The sequence below is a fragment of the Squalius cephalus genome (assembly GCF_949319135.1).
Source record: "Squalius cephalus genome assembly, chromosome: 10".
Lineage (NCBI taxonomy): Eukaryota > Metazoa > Chordata > Actinopteri > Cypriniformes > Leuciscidae > Squalius > Squalius cephalus.
The window spans coordinates 30,641,042-30,660,006 of record NC_137131.1 but is presented as its reverse complement, the minus strand read 5'-3'; the positions used below and the strand labels follow the sequence as shown (position 1 = coordinate 30,660,006).

General features: G+C 41.4%; 2 protein-coding genes across 3 annotated transcripts in view; one reads left to right on the top strand and one right to left on the bottom strand.

Moving 5' to 3' along the window:
- thumpd3 (THUMP domain containing 3) overlaps window positions 1–18,965 on the top strand; it is a 200,770-nt gene that overhangs the window by 100,474 nt on the left and 81,331 nt on the right. The window lies entirely within an intron of this gene.
- plxnb1b (plexin b1b) overlaps window positions 1,589–18,965 on the bottom strand; it is an 83,336-nt gene continuing 65,959 nt past the window's right edge. For both annotated transcript variants that reach the window (XM_079883277.1, XM_079883278.1), the window contains exons 29-38: window positions 15,872–16,037; window positions 15,608–15,711; window positions 14,988–15,072; window positions 14,210–14,376; window positions 13,896–14,056; window positions 12,667–12,814; window positions 12,515–12,579; window positions 12,353–12,428; window positions 12,117–12,191; window positions 1,589–3,185 (exon numbers count right to left, since the gene is read on the bottom strand). In XM_079883277.1, coding sequence (XP_079739403.1) covers window positions 3,081–3,185; window positions 12,117–12,191; window positions 12,353–12,428; window positions 12,515–12,579; window positions 12,667–12,814; window positions 13,896–14,056; window positions 14,210–14,376; window positions 14,988–15,072; window positions 15,608–15,711; window positions 15,872–16,037 — 1,152 coding nt within the window. In that variant the 3' untranslated portion in view covers window positions 1,589–3,080. The remainder of the gene's footprint in view (window positions 3,186–12,116; window positions 12,192–12,352; window positions 12,429–12,514; window positions 12,580–12,666; window positions 12,815–13,895; window positions 14,057–14,209; window positions 14,377–14,987; window positions 15,073–15,607; window positions 15,712–15,871; window positions 16,038–18,965) is intronic.

The following is an 18,965-nucleotide window of genomic DNA, read 5'->3' as shown; positions in this document are numbered from 1 at the left end:
GTAAAAACGATCATAGACATATAAATATCTGACTAGTTTGAGGTTTTACCAACCGTTTTCCAAGAGACTGTACCTCCTCTGCTTATTATATTATTATTATAGGCTACGATTTGTAGCCTACTAACTTATTGTACAATTAATTGCTTCACTATATTTTAAGTTATTGACTATATTAATCTACAATTTATACTACATAATTTTGCTGTTATCATTAGTAAAATATTACTATTATATTATATTCATACTCCACTTAATTGTATTTATAGGCTATTAATAATATTAATAGGCTAACTGTTTCTATTTTTACCGTATCACATAAATGTTCTACCGCTGTAAATGTTCAAAAGGATTATTTAGGGGTCCACACCAAAGGTGTATTGTGTTTGTACTGGTTTTCTTCTTTATGTTTCTGCCCTAAAAGTATATGGACGTCAGAGACACCTCTAAACCCCAACTTGGCAGGATGGTCCCACAGACACATACCATCTGACACTAGGTGGGGCTATAATAAGGGGATTTTCATCAAAACTTTGGAACCATAAGGACTAGAAACAAAATGCTTTCCCCCTTGACTCCTCAATCCAGGTCAAATATCCCTAATATCAAAATGTGTATAGTTTTTTTCCCCCATCCCTTTGAATGGAAATAAATGCATAAATTTAGCTCATTTGTAACCATGGTGTACTGACAGTATAGTTTTATATAATTAGTGTAAATAGAATTTGTGAAATACTTAAATACATAATTAAATGTTTACTGTAACTTATAGACCCAATAAAACATTCAAGTTGCCAGACATGATTAAATATGTTGCTGTCCATTTAAAATAAATGAAAAGACAATTTTACTATAAATTATAACATTTCTACAAAGACGGGCTTATTTATTGTTGTGGTATGAATAAAACAAACACTTCTGTGTTAAAACTGCAAGCATAAGTAATCACACAGTCAGTGCATTCTCATATAACCCGACACCAGCTCAGAAGCACCTGCAGCCCAAGAATTATTCGATTATTTTGTCATAATGTCTGTCCAATGTTTTTCAAAGCATGTATATGTTCCACAGAAGACAGAAATGCATACAGGTTTGTAATGACATTTTTTTGGTTATCTATTCTTTTAACAGTTTATGGCTTTTTACTGATATGCTATCGGTCAATTTTCTTAACTCTTCTCCAACGTAGGGTTTTAGGCCCAAGGCAGGGAAACTCCCTTGGCAGGTAACCAGTCTATCACTCCTACTGAATTCTAACATATTCAGATATATAATTTACTTTTCATATCATACGTATGTGAAATGAAATGTTTAGACATCTAAAGTAGACTATGCTAAACAAAATTGTCACCAGCATACTGTTGGAAACCCTCAAGGAAGAACAGGATACTTAGAAAAATCTTCAGATTCTTCATTGAGAAAGTGCAGTCCATAAAGTCTAACTAAGGAAGGATGCATTGTATTTTATAAGCATGCAGTGGGAAGTCCTCAGAGATAAGAATTACCCTCGACCGTGGGCTCCAACCTAGTTCTAATGAATATCACTATTACCAAATAAGTTTTAAGCACCAACAAAAAACAGAGACTGGCAGAGACTCTCGAAATGTAAGCTTTATTTATCCTAATTATTAACTGATGCCATTATGTTCACCTTGAATGCCAAAATGTACATCATTTTAGCTTTCGTGTGATGTTATACAGAAAAGACACCTGATCATAAATTTTATTCCCACATAAAGCATACATTCAGAAATGAAAAACCTATAGAACAGCTTAACACTAAACTTGTAAGCTTATCGTTAAACCTTTTTTTTAAAAGAACTGTTTTATAATAATTTACTCTTTTTGAACTTGCCAAGCTACGTAACAATTCAGTCATTATTTACAATATTCTACTACACTAAAAAAATTAGTCACTTCTTTCCTTTGACCATTTCTATTTATCTCAAATTTTCATTGTTCAGTGTTTGAGAACGGTCTTTGATCAAAAGAAGTTAATTGCATCTGAATGGCCTATTTACCTATGCAGTGGACCAGCACTAATATATCTGAGCACAACTTTTACATACAGATCATATTTTCTCTCATGAAGGCTAAAATTTCAAAATCTCTTTTAAATGTACCTACATAAAATGATCAGTCTTTAAAATTCCTTATTGATTAAATGTTAGTGGATGTGGTAAGAGATGAATAATTCATTCAATCCTATGTTGGCACCTCAAATAAAATAAAAAAAGATACCAACAGATCAACATTAATCAAAAATAAAATAAAAATACATATACCACTGGCTAAACATGATTTGACCTGACTGGTTGAAACAATGACCCTATATGTAACAGATAACAGTGTCTGTTTTAAACTATTTAAAAAGTAAACAGAACAAAGACTCTTTCATACTGTATTTTTCCAGTGACACTTACTAAACAATGTCAATTACAATTTACAATATCATCATAAACTATAAATGTTCTAAAACATTTTACTACAGTGTGTCAGTCATAAGATGTTTTTGCTTTGACAGTTTTAGCAACTTTGCAAAAATGCTGAATCACATTAGTATTTTACGCCCAGTGGACAAGAGAAAAATTACAGCCGCACTGAGGAGAAGAACTTTTACATGAACGCATACACACTGGCAGATCCAGAAAGCGGAGGTAGACAGAGTACAGAACATCTAAAGTGTTCTGTGGTAAGGCCACGACCAAGCAAACGCTTGTGCATGTATGTGTTTTTCATGATAATCCACTTATAATAAAAAAAAATCTACTTATAATGTATTCATGAGTTCAACAAGCAATTCAGGCTTAAAAAAAATGCAAAGGGACTGAAATGGGAATACCAAATTCCATAGTTTTAAGAGAAATAATCCCATGCCCATATTCAAGTTAAAGACCACATCTTTCTATCCCAACACATCAGAATAGACTGTAGCTCTTAATTTATCTTCGTTAGTAGATACCAAAATGAATACAACTTGAGCTTTGTGTACCCCTGCTACACATAGTAGCTTTTCAACTGATACTGTACCATGTGTTGATACAACAACCCATTAGTGTCTTTTACTTTCACTTTGTCCATGATCACAAGTCTGTCACTTTATTTTCTACAGCTGCAGCGATCTGTTGAAGCCGATAGCCGAGCTGCATCTTCTGAGCGGTGGAATCTTCCTCCAAGGCAGTGATAATCTAACATATATAACACACACATGTGCAAACAGGAAAGAAGAGTTCAATTAGAGCATAAATACTTAGAGCAGCAGATATTAGTCCCTAAAAAATTATTTTTATACTAAAAGTGTAACGGCCATTCACTGCCATTATAAAGCTTGGAAGAGCCAGGACATTTTTTTATATAACTGATTGTATTCGTCTGAAAGAAGAATGTCATATAGACCTAGGATGACTTGAGGGTGAGTAAATCATGGACTAATTTTCATTTTTGGGTGAACTATCCCTTTAACTACTTTAGTTAACTTGAACTAAGAATGAACAATAGTTCTACATTTATTAAACAATGTTAATTTCAAAATTTACTAATACATTATTAAAATCAAATGTAATATTTGTTAACATTAGTTAATGCACTAACATGAACAAACAGTGAATACCTGTATTTTTGTTAACTAGATTAACAAAGATTAATGAGAAATGAGAAGTATATGCTATGGTTCAAAAGTCTGAGGTTGATACGATTTTTTAATGTGTATGAAAATAATCTTATGCTCAGCAAGGCTGCATTTGTTTGATCAAAAATATAGTAAAAATTGTGAAATATGATTAAAATATTTTAATATATTCTAAAATTTATTCCAGTGATGGCAAAGCTTTGAGTGTCTCAAGATCTTTCAAATCCTTTAGCTGAAAACAGTTGTGCTGCTTAATATTTTGTTTTTGTGAAAACCATGATGCACTTTTTCAGGTTCTCTTACGAGAGGTTCTCTCGTATTGCGTAAGTTGCTTACGCATCGGGAAAGTCTTCTTTCTTCGAGATCTGAAGCCAAAAATTATCCTTAATTTTGTATTCATTGTCAACGCAGTGCGGCAGCCGGCAGACCATGGCAGGCTGTATGAGCGTGCTCATTGGCTGCTCAGCGGCAACTGCTTAAGCCTACCAGTGAGCCCTGAGTGACGTCACATCCAATGAGGGCGCTTCGCGCCCTCCACACTAGAGGCTGACATTTTTTCGGGAATCCCACGGGTCACGGGATTCCCGTGGGATTCCTGCAGGATGGGAGTCATCTTTGCTATTAATCACGGGATTTGGACGGTACAGGATAAATGGTTAACGGGAGCAGACGGGAGCGGGAATCAACCAATAGTAAAGACGACAAAAAAAGAAAAAAGTAAATGCACCATTTTGTAGTTTCCTTTTAACCTGCCGTCGGCGCACTGAAGCGTTTTTTTTTATTTTATTTAGTTCAAAGTTACTATCAGATTTAATGTTATACATTGACAAACTATACATCATTAAAAAGATATAATAGGCTACTCAAGTTTCAGTATTTGACCACTATTGTATTCTGAGAAACTTATAGTGACAGTTATTTCTTAATTTGTGTCAGGAGTTATGAAATGAAAAAATGCGTCGATACCTTTAATATGAATTATGCGCGTCAGCCGCTTTCATTCACAAAAAAACTCCTGTGCTGTCGTCATGACAGCGATACACAAAACAACGTCCCTCGGGGCTTTAGCTCAAAAATGTGCAGATTTTGAGAAATATTGATAGATTCTCATAGATTTACATCAGATTTCTATTGACAGGAATAATATTTATTGAATTTATACCCATAATTGGACTCATTATGCAAGAGCATAATTGATGAAAATCGTTAACATGTAATTAAAAAAAACTAAAAATGTAAACTATAAATGTATTGTTTACTCAACAATAAATGAGTAAAATGCAGCTTTATGTGCTGTTTGGGTTTATTAAACTATTGTAGACATGGTGTGAACTATGTACTGTTTTTCTTTTATTTGCTGTCTTCCATTTTCTGGAGAAAATCTAGAAACGGGCTCAGCAGCTGGTCTAAAACAGGATGGAGAGCAGATTAAATCAAATTATGTATTAACTAAACACTAATTGAAGAAAAAAATATATGGGAGCGGTACAGGAGCGGGAGTCAGTTTAAACAGGAGCGGGATGGGAGTGGGAGTCAATTTACCAGGAGCGGGATGGGATGGGATTATTTTTAAAACTTTGGTCTGGGAGTGGGACGGGACAAGATTTCTTTCTATGGGAGTGGGACGGGACAGGAGTGAAAATCCACTCCCGTGTCATCCTCTACTCCACACCCCTCTAACCGTCAAGATGGGTGTGGCCAGTGTGTATATAAGCAGGCTGAAATTCTGATTTTCTTGTCTTCAGCGAAGCTCTTCGCATCGCTGGATCTTGAGAGCCGCCGCCGTTGAAACCAGCGACCAGCAAGCCTAGGACAGCGCCTGAAGAAGCCGGCCGCCTTCGCCGCCTTTAGCCTTCCGTGCCTGCTACGCTATCCGGCGACATATCCTTTTATTACTGCTGTGTGTGCTCGCCCTGCGACACACACTATCTCTCACTGTTCTAAAAGAGCACGAGGCGTTTTTGTCAAAACGCCTCGTTTTTTTCCTGCGGCTCGTGCCGCGCCCCGCTCAGCAACGGAGACCGCCACCTCTTCTGCGCTCTCTGCCTGGGCCTCGGCGAGCACGCCGCCACCGCACTCTCTACGGGCGGCTGCCCCGAGTGCTAAGAACTTTCAATGTCGACCCTGCGGGCTCGACTTGAAGTTTTCGACCAAGTCCCTCCGCCTGTCCCTGCCGGGCCGCGCAATAGGAAGCGCCGCTCGCAGAGACCACCGGAGACTGATATGACTGAGGAGCTCGCCGGAACCTCTCCCTTGAGCTTCTCTCTCGCCCTCTCCGCCCCCCCTCCCGGCCGCTCAACCGCCGGCTCTCGCCCGCGCCGCCGCCGCGTCAGGGGATGAGGCGAATGAGATAGACACCCTCCCTCTGTTCGAGCCGCGCTACTGCGCCGCTCACAAGGGATGGCAGAAGAGGACGGTCTCGGAGCGAGCTTCCTCTCCCTCTGTTCGAGCCGCGCAAACTGCGCCGCTCACAAGGGATGGCAGAAACGGACGGTCCTGGAGCTCTCTTTACGTTACAAGAAAGCTACTCCGTCCTCGCACGGACCTACCTCAATTTCTCACACATTTCTCAGTCCCCTCTTAAGTTCAGGCGACTGGAATTGTTCATATTGCAGTATACGAGCCTGTTATAAATACACGCACGCCTGCAAGCTCGCTCTAACCTAAAGCTAATGTGTTCTCCCCTGTGGCTCAGTGGCAGAATCTTAGGCTTTTGCGACAGAGACCCGGGTTCGATCCCGGCTCTCGCGTCAGATAAAAATGTATGCTGTTCACTTCTCCAAGCTCGCGGCCAGTTTTCTTACATACAGAAAGCGAACCCGCACTCCCCCTTGTTGGGCCGCGCAGATTGCGCCGTTCACAAGGGATGACAGAGCGGACGGTCACGAGCAACGTTCAGCGCGCGCGCCTCACTCACCGGCGAAAAGAGGAGAGAGAGTGTTTTCGTCCCGCTGTGGCCGGACAAACCGCCAATTCTCAAACATTTCTCAGTCAAGTTAAGTCTTATATGTTCTCCCCTGTAGCCCAGTGGCAGAATCATAGGCTGTAACGCCAGAGACCTGTGTTCGAGCCCAGCTCTCGCGGCAGATACCATTTTTTACTGTTCACTTTTCCGAGCTTGCGGCCAGCTTTTCTTACATACAGAAAGCGAACCCGCCTCTCGCACCACTCGCACCACATGGTGCTTGATTATTTATGAGCGTCTATACACGAGGGAAGAAAAGACGGTTAAGTCCCGCTGTGGCTGGACCACCGTCAAAGCTTCACGCTCTGTCAGTCCCCGTTGCCACGGCTACTGCAGATGTTTACCTCGCAGCCAACGAACCGGTATATCTACCCGCTCGCCTGCGCGCAACCACCGTTCTCACGGCGACCCAGAGAAATCTCAAATGAGCATAATGTCCGGTTGCACGGCTCACGCCGTATGTGTTTCAAATGCAGTAAATGTGCCCACGTTTCCGTATTCACCCCTGCACACAAGCACTATAAATCCCGTGTCTCTTACAGAGCCCACTCTCATAAAGTAGGCAGAAGCCGCTCGAGTGTTAAAAGTAGGTCACGTGTCCACCTCACCGTGCCCACACCTACTCACTGCCCGCTCTGTCACACGGCCTCTCACGACCGGTCATGTTTTAAATGTAAATCCTGTGCCCGCCCTCGAACGCTCACACATACTAACGAACATTTCGCCCCCGACGCCGCCCTCGCGCGTCGCGCCTCACACTATATGTTCCCCGTCCAAAGCCACCGGGACACTGTGTGTAAAACGGCCAGCTATCGCTGTGTGCGATCCGCCGTATCTAAGCGCCGTATCTAAGCACAGACCTCCGTTTCGAGCTCTCGAGCCCGCGATGCGCGGCGATCAGAGCCCGGAGGCCATTCTGCCCCTGGCTGCACATGCAAGAGAGTGGGAAGCTCTTCCAGGCACATCAGAATGGGTGCTAAGCACAGTAAAACTAGGCTATACTCTGCAGTTCGCTCGCCGCCCCCCGCGCTTTCGGGCGCGTACCGAGACGAGAGTGAATGGGGAAGTAGCACATCTACTTCGAGCAGAAATAGCCACACTTCTGTGCAAAGGGGCTATAGAACCGGTTCCCCCTTCTATGAGCGAGTCGGGCTTTTACAGCCGATATTTCCTCGTTCCCAAGAAGGACGGAGCTCTCAGACTGATTTTGGATCTGAGATATTTGAACAAAGCTCTTATGAGAAAACCGTTCAAAATGCTCACAACCAGGCAGATCCTCGCGCAAATTCGCCCGAGGGACTGGTTTATCTCTCTCGATCAAAAGGACGCATACTTTCAGATCCAGATAATACCCCGTCACAGGCCATTCTTGAGATTCGCCTTCGACGGTCAGGTATATCAATACACCGTCCTGCCGTTCGGCCTGTCTTTGGCACCCCGTACATTCACGAAGTGCATGGACATGGCTCTCGCTCCCCTAAGAGGTCAGGGGATGCGAATTTTGAACTATCCGGACGATTGGCTGATTCTAGCACAGTCAGAGGCCGAACTCATCGCCCACAGAACAGTGCTTCTCAGCCACCTGGAAAGCCTGGGGCTCACGGTCAACTGGACCAAGAGCTCATTAGTGCCCAGTCAATCAACCTCTTTCCTGGGTTTGGATCTGGACACTGTGGCAATGACGGCCCGCCTATCGCCACGGCGCGCGCGCTGCATTCAACGCCTGGCTGCGTCCTTCCAACCGGGCAGCACCGCACCTCTCAAGACATTTCAGAGGATGCTGGGTTGTATGGCTTCAGCTGCAGCAGTGCTTCAGCTGGGTCTATTGCGTATGCGCCCGCTGCAACGCTGGTTGAACGCCCGAGTGCCTCACAGAGCCTGGGCTTCCGGCGGCATTCGAATCAGAGTGACTCAGAGCTGCGTTTCAGCACTGAAGCCCTGGTTAGCGGCCGACTGGTACCAGCGGGGAGTGACAATGGGAGCCGTCTCACACCGCAAAGTTATCTCGACGGACGTTTCCACCTCAGGTTGTGGCGCTCTTTTCGAGGGCAAACCGGTCTTTGGCCTGTGGTCAGACCAAGAGAAACGCCTCCACATAAATTGTTTGGAGATGATAGCGGTCGAGAACGCGCTCAAGTGCTTTCTCTCATACGGGATCACCATGTGCTAGTCCGCTCAGACAACATGTCCGTGGTGTCCTATGTGAACCGACAGGGCGGTGTCAGGTCCAGGAGCCTGTGCAACCTGACAGAACGCCTTCTCGTGTGGGCTCACCGCTCGTTGTGCTCGCTGAGAGCCGCGTACGTGCCGGGCCATTTGAATGTCGGCCCAGACAGACTGTCCAGAGACATTATTCCCCCGGGAGAATGGTCCCTGCACCCTCAGACAGTCCAGTTCCTCTGGCGCCTATTCGGCAGAGCGGAGGTCGACCTCTTTGCGTCGAAAGACAACGCTCACTGCCTGATATTTTTCTCGAAAAGCGAGGACACGCTATCCCAAACCTGGCCCAGCCTCCCGCTGTACGCTTTCCCTCCGATCTCCCTGTTACCACAGGTCATAGCGAGGATCAGGGAAACGCACCATCCAGTGCTTCTCATAGCCCCGTGTTGGGAGAACCAAGTCTGGTACCCAGAGCTAGTGAGGCTTGTCGCACTCACCCCCATGGCCGATCCCGGTGAGAAAGGATCTCCTCTCTCAAGCCGGTGGATCGATCTGGCATCCCCATCCGGAGCGATGGTCTCTGCATGCATGGATAATCAACGGATACACGTTGACCTACCAGAAGGGGTTGTGAACACGATCACACAGTCTAGAGCTCCCTCCACGAGACGGCTCTATGCGACTAAATGGTCTGTGTTCTCTAAATGGTGCGCTACTAAGAGCTTCGATCCACGTACATGTGGGGTCCCGCAAGTGCTCTCCTTCCTACAGAAGCTGTTGGATAAGGGCAGGTCCCCTTCCACGCTCAAAGTGTATGTGGCGGCTATTGCAGCGTTCGCTGAGACGACGCGCAGCCGGGCAATAGGAAGGAACGAGCTTATTATCCGTTTCCTCAGAGGAGCCAGACGGATGAATCCCCCGCGGCCCCCCTCGGTTCCTATCTGGGATCTGTCCTTGGTCCTGGAGGCCCTGAAGGCTTTTCCCTTTGAACCGCTTGAATCCGTGGATCCAAAGTACCTTTCGCTCAAAACCGTTTTTCTGATAGCTCTGTCTTCAGTAAAACGTGTGGGGGATCTGCACGCGCTATCTGTTAGCCCTGCATGTCTTGAGGTCGGACCAACTGACTCAAAAGTCATTCTCAGACCGAGACACGGTTACATCCCCAAAGCGATTGGAACCCCCTTTAGGGCACAAATCATCTCCCTTTCGGCTCTGCCAGCATCCGATAACGGGGACAGTGATAACCTCCTATGCCCTGTTAGGGCGCTGAGAGTTTACATCACGCGCTCCGCCGCTTTCAGGCGTTCCGAGCAGCTCTTCGTTTCTTTTGGCGGACGCACCAAGGGTCTCGCCGCCTCGAAACAGAGCCTGTCCAGGTGGATAGTGGACGCGATTGCAGCAGCTTACGCCTCCAAACACCTGCAGTGCCCTTTGGGTATCAGAGCCCACTCCACTAGAGGCATGGCCTCTTCGTGGGCCTGGTCCAGCGGAATTTCTATTCACGATATTTGTATGGCAGCGGGCTGGGCCTCCCCATCGACATTCGTGAGGTTTTATAACCTGGAAGTTCCTGCCTTGCAGGCTAAACTATTATCAGTATAAGTGGCATGTATGCTCTGCCCAGTCGATTATGCGCAGACTACGTTCACATACTGGTGATATTTCTGGTATGGCACCAAGGGAAGGAGTATTTTGTGCTCAGACCGGCTGTGCCGCTCTGTTCCTTTATTCCCCGTTACGCGCTTGTGTACTGGTGCTGGCCCGCGCCGCTGGCCGCCCGCCCTACACTCTGTCGCGCTGGGATTATTCTCCCCACAAATAGACTGTGAAACTGCTCTATTTCTTTCCCTAATATGTGCTTATGTACTGTGTGGGCCCGCGCTGCCGGCCGCACTATTTACATTGATATGTATAGACCGGCTGTGCCGCTCTATCTACGAAGTAAAGTGCTTTGTACGTGTGTCGGCCCGTTTTTCCGACCGGCCACCTGTTTTCAGCGTTATGTTTTCCCCGGTCTCCCTGGGATTCATGTGCTGATGCTCGGCGCGCACGTCGTTGACAAGGGGTTCCCGATGCGTAAGCAACTTACGCAATACGAGAGAACCTCTCGTAAGAGAACGTACTTGGTTACCTAATGTAACCTCGGTTCTCTCTAGAAGAGGGAACGAGTATTGCGTAACCTGCCGTGACGCGCCACGAGCTTTTGCGCTTCAGACTACGAAAACCAGAATTTCAGCCTGTGAGCCCTGCTTATATACACACTGGCCACACCCATCTTGACAGTTAGAGGGGTGTGGAGTCATTGGATGTGACGTCACTCAGGGCTCACTGGTAGGCTTAAGCAGTTGCCGCTGAGCAGCCAATGAGCACGCTCATACAGCCTGCCATGGTCTGCCGGCTGCCGCACTGCGTTGACAATGAATACAAAATTAAGGATAATTTTTGGCTTCAGATCTCGAAGAAAGAAGACTTTCCCGATGCGTAAGCAACTTACGCAATACTCGTTCCCTCTTCTAGAGAGAACCGAGGTTACATTAGGTAACCGAGTACGATTCTCTGATGAATACAAAGTTTAAAAGAACAGTGTTTATTTGAAATATCTTTTTTTCTATTTATATTTATTTATTTTCTAAACAAATGTAAAAGGCTTTACTGTCACTTTTGATCAATTTAATGTGTCCTTTTTTAATACCTTAAAAAAACCTTTTGAACAGTAGTATTTTTTTACATTCATTATTCATTGTTAAAGGGACAGTTCACCCAAAACGAAATACTCGCATCACTTATTCGTTTGGAAGTTGTTCCAAACCTGTAAGAATTTCTTTCTTCTGCTGAACACAAAAGAAGATATTTTGAATGATGTCTGTAACCAAACCCCATTGACTTACATAGGTTTTTTTTTTTTGTTTTTTTCATACTATGGAAGTCAATGGGGTCCATCAACTGTTTGGTTACCCATAATCTTCAAAGTATCATCTTTATCAAAATATCATCAAGAAATAAATTCATACAGGTTTTGAACAACTTGAGCGGCATGCTGAACATGTACATAGTTAATGTCAACTTATAGTAGTTAACTGATGTTAACCAATGAAACGTTTGGTCACACTTTATTTTAAGGTGACGTAGTTAAATTGTACTTACTCTAGTAAGTACTGAGTAATATTAATTAACTACATGTACGGTTAAGGTTAAGGTTTGGTTTAGGGTTAGTTACTTATTATTATGCATAATTTACTGTTATTACTATAGTAAGTGCATGTAGTAACGTGTAATTACGTCACCTTAAAATAAAGTGTTTGTAAAGTGTTACCCTAAAAGCTTACACATTGTCTTTTTGATCAATATTAGCCTGTCATGACTCACCTGGTCGTAGTATTTGTTGATGTACTTATAGAGCTCATGAAGGGCCACCAGGTAATTTAATTCTCCAGAATAATTCTGACAATCAAAGCAAATGTGTAAATCTTATGAACAACATTTGTATGCTGCAAAACATAATAACTAACCCCCCTCCCTCTAACCCATAATAAATTCACCTTAGTCAATATGACTTTTTCAAATTTTACAACTGAAAGGAAGTAAACTGATGACGGACATACCCTGGACAGCTCAGCCAAAGCAGAGTTCATCTCCTGATCGCTGGCAGAGATGGTCTGCTTGATGTCGGCATAATAACTGTGTAAGAAAAATAGTGAGATTCAGAACAAGATGACTTTCCAATTTAGCCTTCATATTAATAAAGTAGTATTAAGTAATTTTACCGTTCCACCATCTGTTTATAGCGAGGGATATCTCTGGCATACAGCAACTTATTAATAGGTGAATCCTAGATAAATAACAGAATTGTTTTTTAAACTTTTCAATCTTCAGTCTTTCTATTGGCTTCCTGCTCCTTTCTCTGTGTGCCTCTTACCCTGCCGAGTTTATGTTCTGTGGTAGTGCAGGAGTCCATGAATGTTTGAGCAATTACTGACAGAACCGCGTCCACATTATCCGACACCTGCACATCGAAGATGAACTGAGGGTTCTTTACAATGTTGATCCAGAACCGCAGAGGCAAACTAGAACCAAAACACAGAACCAAATCAGATCATGAAGAAAACTGCATGTGTTTTACATTATTACTCCACTCGTGGGCGGATGCTTGAGTGTTTTTATCCTCTTAAGGCTTTCAATAGCCCCTTTCACACATACAATCTTTACTGGTAAATTACCATTAGGAGATCATGTGTGAACAGGCCCTTTTCAAAGATGCTGGTAACATTACCAGTAAATTACCGACATGATGCAGTGTTTGAACAAAGATTGAAGACTTCCAGTATGAGCACATAGGAGGTCAGAATGCGCTGATGTAAGAAGTTTGCTTTGGGCCTAACAAATCCCTGACAGAGCTGTTTACAGTAAGCTCCACTGCTTTGAATTGTTTTACAATGTAAACATGCGCAACATCATTCACAATTTCCTACATTAGTCAACTAATATAATATAATTCACTTAATGAAACTCCCTGAGTTTCGCACTGAGTGCGCTGGTGGGGCTGCCGCTTTTGCAAAGTCTGTGCTTGCAGCCAGTTCCAGTAGTAAGTTGAAAAGATTTATCTTGAACTCTGTCATGGAAACTATGTATAAACCTTAATTAATCAATTTATCTTCGTAACACAAATGAAGAGAACTTTAATATTTTCTTAACATTTTGCTTCATCCATTCAAAGTCCACTACATCAAAAAGTACAACAAGACATCGAAAAAGTAATTTAAATGAATGGAGCTGTTTAATCCAAGTCTTCTGAAGGGACACGATCACTTTATATGATGAATACATTTCATTTAAAAAGGATGAGAAAATATTAAAAATATCTTTATTAGTGTTCTGAAAATTATCAAAGTCTTATGGGTTTGGAATGTCATGAGGGCAAGTAAATGACAAAATCTTCATTTTTGGGTGAACTGAACCTTTAACACAGACATTGCAGGTTCAATATAAAAAATGTGACCTAGGAAAAAGACATTGCTGATATGACAGTTATATTTATTGTGCTTAAATTAACCCTCAAGTTTCTTGAGCGGAAATGCACCACCATTCCCAGACTGAATCTAACATCTTTTAGCATTTTATTTAGGTGTTCACTAAGTTAATTAGTACCTGTTTGTTTTCCAGATGTGAATAGTTTCAGAGTCTGAAATGCCATGGCGCGCTGCATGATCGTCAAGCAAGTCAAAGAAATATTTGATTGCCAGAGGAACTGGCTGACTAGTGCTGAGAATAACCGTGAACAGATCATCCACAAACTTCTGCAGTGTACCCTACAGAAAGACAAAGACAGAGCAAGTTAACAGGTGTGTGCGAGTTCATTTGGTTTTTTTATTCAGCCAGAGATATACAGGAACTGGTATGAGTTTGGCTTCTCTTTTATGTTTTTATCTTCTGGCTGTGTGAATATGTGTTTTTTGGAATACCTTCATTGACAGTAGCCGTGTGAGATAGATTTCTGGTATGGTCTTGGCTCGTTCTCGTTCTTTTAAACTGCCTCGTCTGTGTTTGGGTAACTCTGGCTCCTCGCTGGCCTTCACTAGATGCCACAGCCTCACTCCTCCCTCATCTGCATCCTCTAGCATGGGTGTCTCTGCATAGTGAGAATGAACATGGTTCAAAAAAATCAGTGTATTCCAGTGTTGAATATAGAGATCATAATAAAAATGGTAGTTATGTGTTATGTGTGTAAAAACCACACTTTTATTCATTGGTTAATCTCATATATGTGTAGTATGTGCTATAGTAAAGCTACAATTACTTTTTTTTAAAGGACCTCAATACAAATGAGATATTTTCTACATTTTATAACCCATTTTCCCATGAAGTCAACTTACATTTTGTTTTTCAGTTTATTTTTTTTGCAGGAAAAGACCGCAAGGCTGTTTTTCATAATTTTTTCGCCATTTTAAATAGATATGGAATGTGTGGAAGATACAGAGATTCTGACTACAATGCCTAATGCACAGATCTTTTTATATATCAAATTATTTTGTGCTGCCTGTTGGATTTACTAAAGACAAACAACTGTGTTCACATTATTGATCTGTGCCATGACGCATTATGCTGATAATCATTTAAAAAAAAATTTATACATTACTGTATTGTTTCAAAATTAATCTAAACAATCATGAGAAACAGAACCATGTTTTGTGCATGTGTGTGAACATGAACATTATAGATAGTCACATGTACTGTACTCACTCTCCCCTGCAATGTAGTCATGGGTATCATGGTGAATATGTTTGCTATGGCGTGGAACCAAAGCAACAGTTGCTCCATCTGGAACCTAAAATCCCCAAAATATGTGAAGAATGAAAGTTTAAAAAAATTTAAGTATACTTTTATATACAGTTGTAATCGAAATTATTTAACCCCCATTGCAAATAAGGTTTATTGCCAAAATTTACAGACTTTCAGCTGTTTGCAATGAACAAAGCTAACAAAAGTAATTGAAATAGCTCAACCCAACAAATGTTTCAAGTTGTTTCTGCAAATTCAACTGAAAATGCTACTTTTAATGACTTCTGCAGTCTCAAAATTATTCAATCCCCTGAACAGAATCCCTCACAAAAGCACAAATCTGCGAACTGCCACTGTCCTGCAAATCTACGGCACAATTTCCTGTAATCAAACATGCTAATAAATGTCATCAGGATTACTAGAAAGCTGCAGGTGAGTTTTTATCAGTGTTGGAGCTAAACTCTGCAGGACAGTGGCCCTCCAGGACCAAAGTTGCGTATCCCTGATATACATGAATAGCATTTTTCACAAAATTCACATTATACGTTTACCAACAGCTTGACTGCTTGATTGCGTTATACCTTATAATGCTGGAGCGTGTTGAGGCGTTTCCAGTTGCCCTGAACCACAGATGTTAGGTCTTCATCTGAGAGGATCAGGTGACCTGCTACACCAGAGCGCCATTCTGGAAATGTCCAAAACAACATGTACATTTAAAGACAGAGAAGGTTGAAAAGAAACAAATAAAGACTGAAAGAATGAATTAATGAATACAGCTAGAGAGAACACAGTGTGTTCAGATATGTAAGAAAGAGTGCAGACATGTACTTTATGAATGTTCTTACCCAAGTCCACGGAGTCAGTATGTGGTCTATGAGAGTATGAGGTGCCCTTGTAAACCTGGTCTAGTATCTTCTCTTTCACCTGGGTTATAGTGTCACAATCTAAAACTTTAGCAGCAACTGGCTGAGCTTCATTCACACCTATTCCTTGCATCAAGACATCCACAGTCTAAAGAGAAAAAGAATGAGAGAGAGAGTTAAGTATTTTTGTAAAGCACATTTTTATTATCTACATTTTATGTCAGCACAATAAAATCTGCTTATAATTCTGTAATAAATCTGTGAACAGGTCTATTTATTTTAAATGTCCCCGTTGTTTTTTTTTCCATTTTCTATCTAAATCAGTGGGTTTTGGTTAACCATGATATGTTTAAATTGCACATTTGTGACCCTGGATCACAAAACCAGTCTTATGTTGCACGGGTATATTTGTGGCAATAGCCAACAAAACATTGTATGGGTCAAAATGATAGATTTTTCTTTTATGCCAAGAATCATTAGGATATTAAGTAAAGATCATGTTCCATGAAGATATTTTGTAAATTTCCCACCTTAAATATATAAAACATTTATTTTTGTGCATGGATGCAGCACTATCGCCAATAGAAATGGACAACTTTAAAGGCGATTTTCTCAGTGTTTCGATTTTTCTGTACCCTCAGATTCCAGATTTTCAAATAGTTGTATCTCGGCCAAATATTGTCCTATCCTAACAAACTATACATCAATGGAAAGATTATGTATTCAGCTTTCAGATGATGTATAAATCTCAATTTGAAAAAAATTACACATAAGACTGGTTTTGTGGTCCAGGGTCACATTTGTGTTAATGTATATGAGTTTGAGTAAAATGCAATATTTGACAGCACTGTGTAGACACCCACAGTTGCATAATTCAATGCATAATTCTTACAAACCCTTAACTTATACAATCTCCTGCTTCTACCCGTCACAGTGGGTTCAGGCTAGGATGAGGAGATGCAGGATCTAACTGCAGCTATAACAAAGATAATCTAAGCAGTGGTGGACAGTAAGTATTTTTACTTCGTACAGTACTTAAAGCGATAGTTCACCCAAAAATAAAAATTACCCCATGATTTACTCGCCCTCAAGTCATTTGCCATTCGGCAAATTACATTCTTCTTTCAGATGAATACAATAGGAGTTATATTAAAAAATGTCCTGGCTCTTCCAAGCTTTATAATGCCAGTGAATGGCCGTTTCTGTTTTGAAGTCCATAAAAGTGCATCTATCCATCATAAAGGCATTCTGAAGCGAAGCGATGGGTTTGTCTAAGAAAAATATTCATATTTAAAACTTTATAAAGTAAAATCACTAGCTTCCGGCCAAACGAACATACGGATTCGACTTAATCCTAAAGCGCAATTTACGCAAGTGACGTACTGCTGATATTTACGCTACGCCATGACACACTACACTACTGACGTCATAAGTTGCGTAAGTTGCGCTTAAGTTGCGCTTTATGTTCGTTTTGCCGGAAGCTAGAATTTTACTTTGTAACGTGTTAAATATGAATATTTTTCTTACACAAACCCGTTGCTTCGCTTCAGACGGCCTTTATTAAGTCACAAATGCTGAATTTTAGGCATACTTAGGTCACGACTGTCAGTTGTTTGTTTTCCTTATTTTTAAATACTATGCTATATTTTGTACTTTTACTTGAGTAAAATTGAAGTGGAGTACTTAATCCTTATACTGGAGTAATATTTTATAAGAGTATCTGTGCTTTTACTCAAGTATTTGATTTGTGCACTTCATCCACCACTGAATCTAAGGGTGTATTCACACCTGTCTTGTTTGGTTCGATTGAATTGAACTCAAGTTCGTTTCCCCCCTTGGTGCGGATCTTTTGGGCAGGTGTGAATACAGCAATCACACTCGGGTGCAGAACAAACAACTGTACCGAGACCCAGCTGAAGAGGTGGTCTCGGCCCGGTTCCAAATGAGCTCTGGTACTGTTCGAATTTCTGTCCAATGAATGGATGACCTTAGCACACATGTGGTTTTGTTTACAAATTTTGGTTCACTTGCAAAAAGTACAGTGTGAAAGCGAACCACGGCAAAAAATTAAAATAAATCAACATAGTATTTGGTCCAGACCAAAGCAAGTGAACTAGCGGACTTTCCTGGTGTGAATACACCCTAAGGCAAAAGCATGGAGAGAGAGATCACAGGAGAAAATAAACAACAGCTTTGCATAATACATAAAGACAATACTTGACAAGGAACTGAGAAAACAGATGTCAATAAATGAGGTAAATGAGGAAGTAAATGAGGAACTCAAGACACAGGTGAAGATAATTTGTAACCAAAGAAAAACTAGCAAAGGGTACACCAAGTAAACAGGAATTAAAACACAGGAAAACAAGAACAAGAGTGTTCTCAGATCTAAATTCAGACTGGCTCATCTGAGATGTTAAAACAGCTGAACCCTTTGTTTTTCCCTATTGGCAGTCAATTTATCAATTTATCAAATATTGTTATTAAACCATTTCAATTATAAATGATGTGCTAATTAGCTTTGATTCTGTATCAACTTTGAAGTGCTACCTATTGCAATACAATATAGTCACACTATAGCAATGCTCTCCCACATATTTTGCTATTCTAACTGCTCTTATTTCTGTCATTGGTTTACGTAGCAGTGGGTGGTAATAGACAAGAAACGTACAGTTTTACACAATCATGCTGATAAAGTTTCTTCAGTCATTCGGCAATCTTGCAGCCTGAACCACTGAAGGGAATAGAGTTGGGAATCGAAAATCGATTCCAATTCTTTAATTGGATACTTCAGGTACTCGATTCCTCTTATTGATTCCTTTGTGTGCATTTCAATGTGATTTCGATAGTGCTTTTATCAATTAATTTACCAACAGTATTAATATCACTATACCGAAAAAAAATGTTTAAGGAGATACAAGCAATCAAAATACTTGGCTTACAAAGGGAATCCTAAAATCAATTAAAAGGAAAAATAAGCTTTACAAATGCTACATTAAAAATCCAACTAATGACAATAAAGAAAAATATTGTACATTTAGAAATAGACTCACAAAGTTAATACGAATAAGGAAGC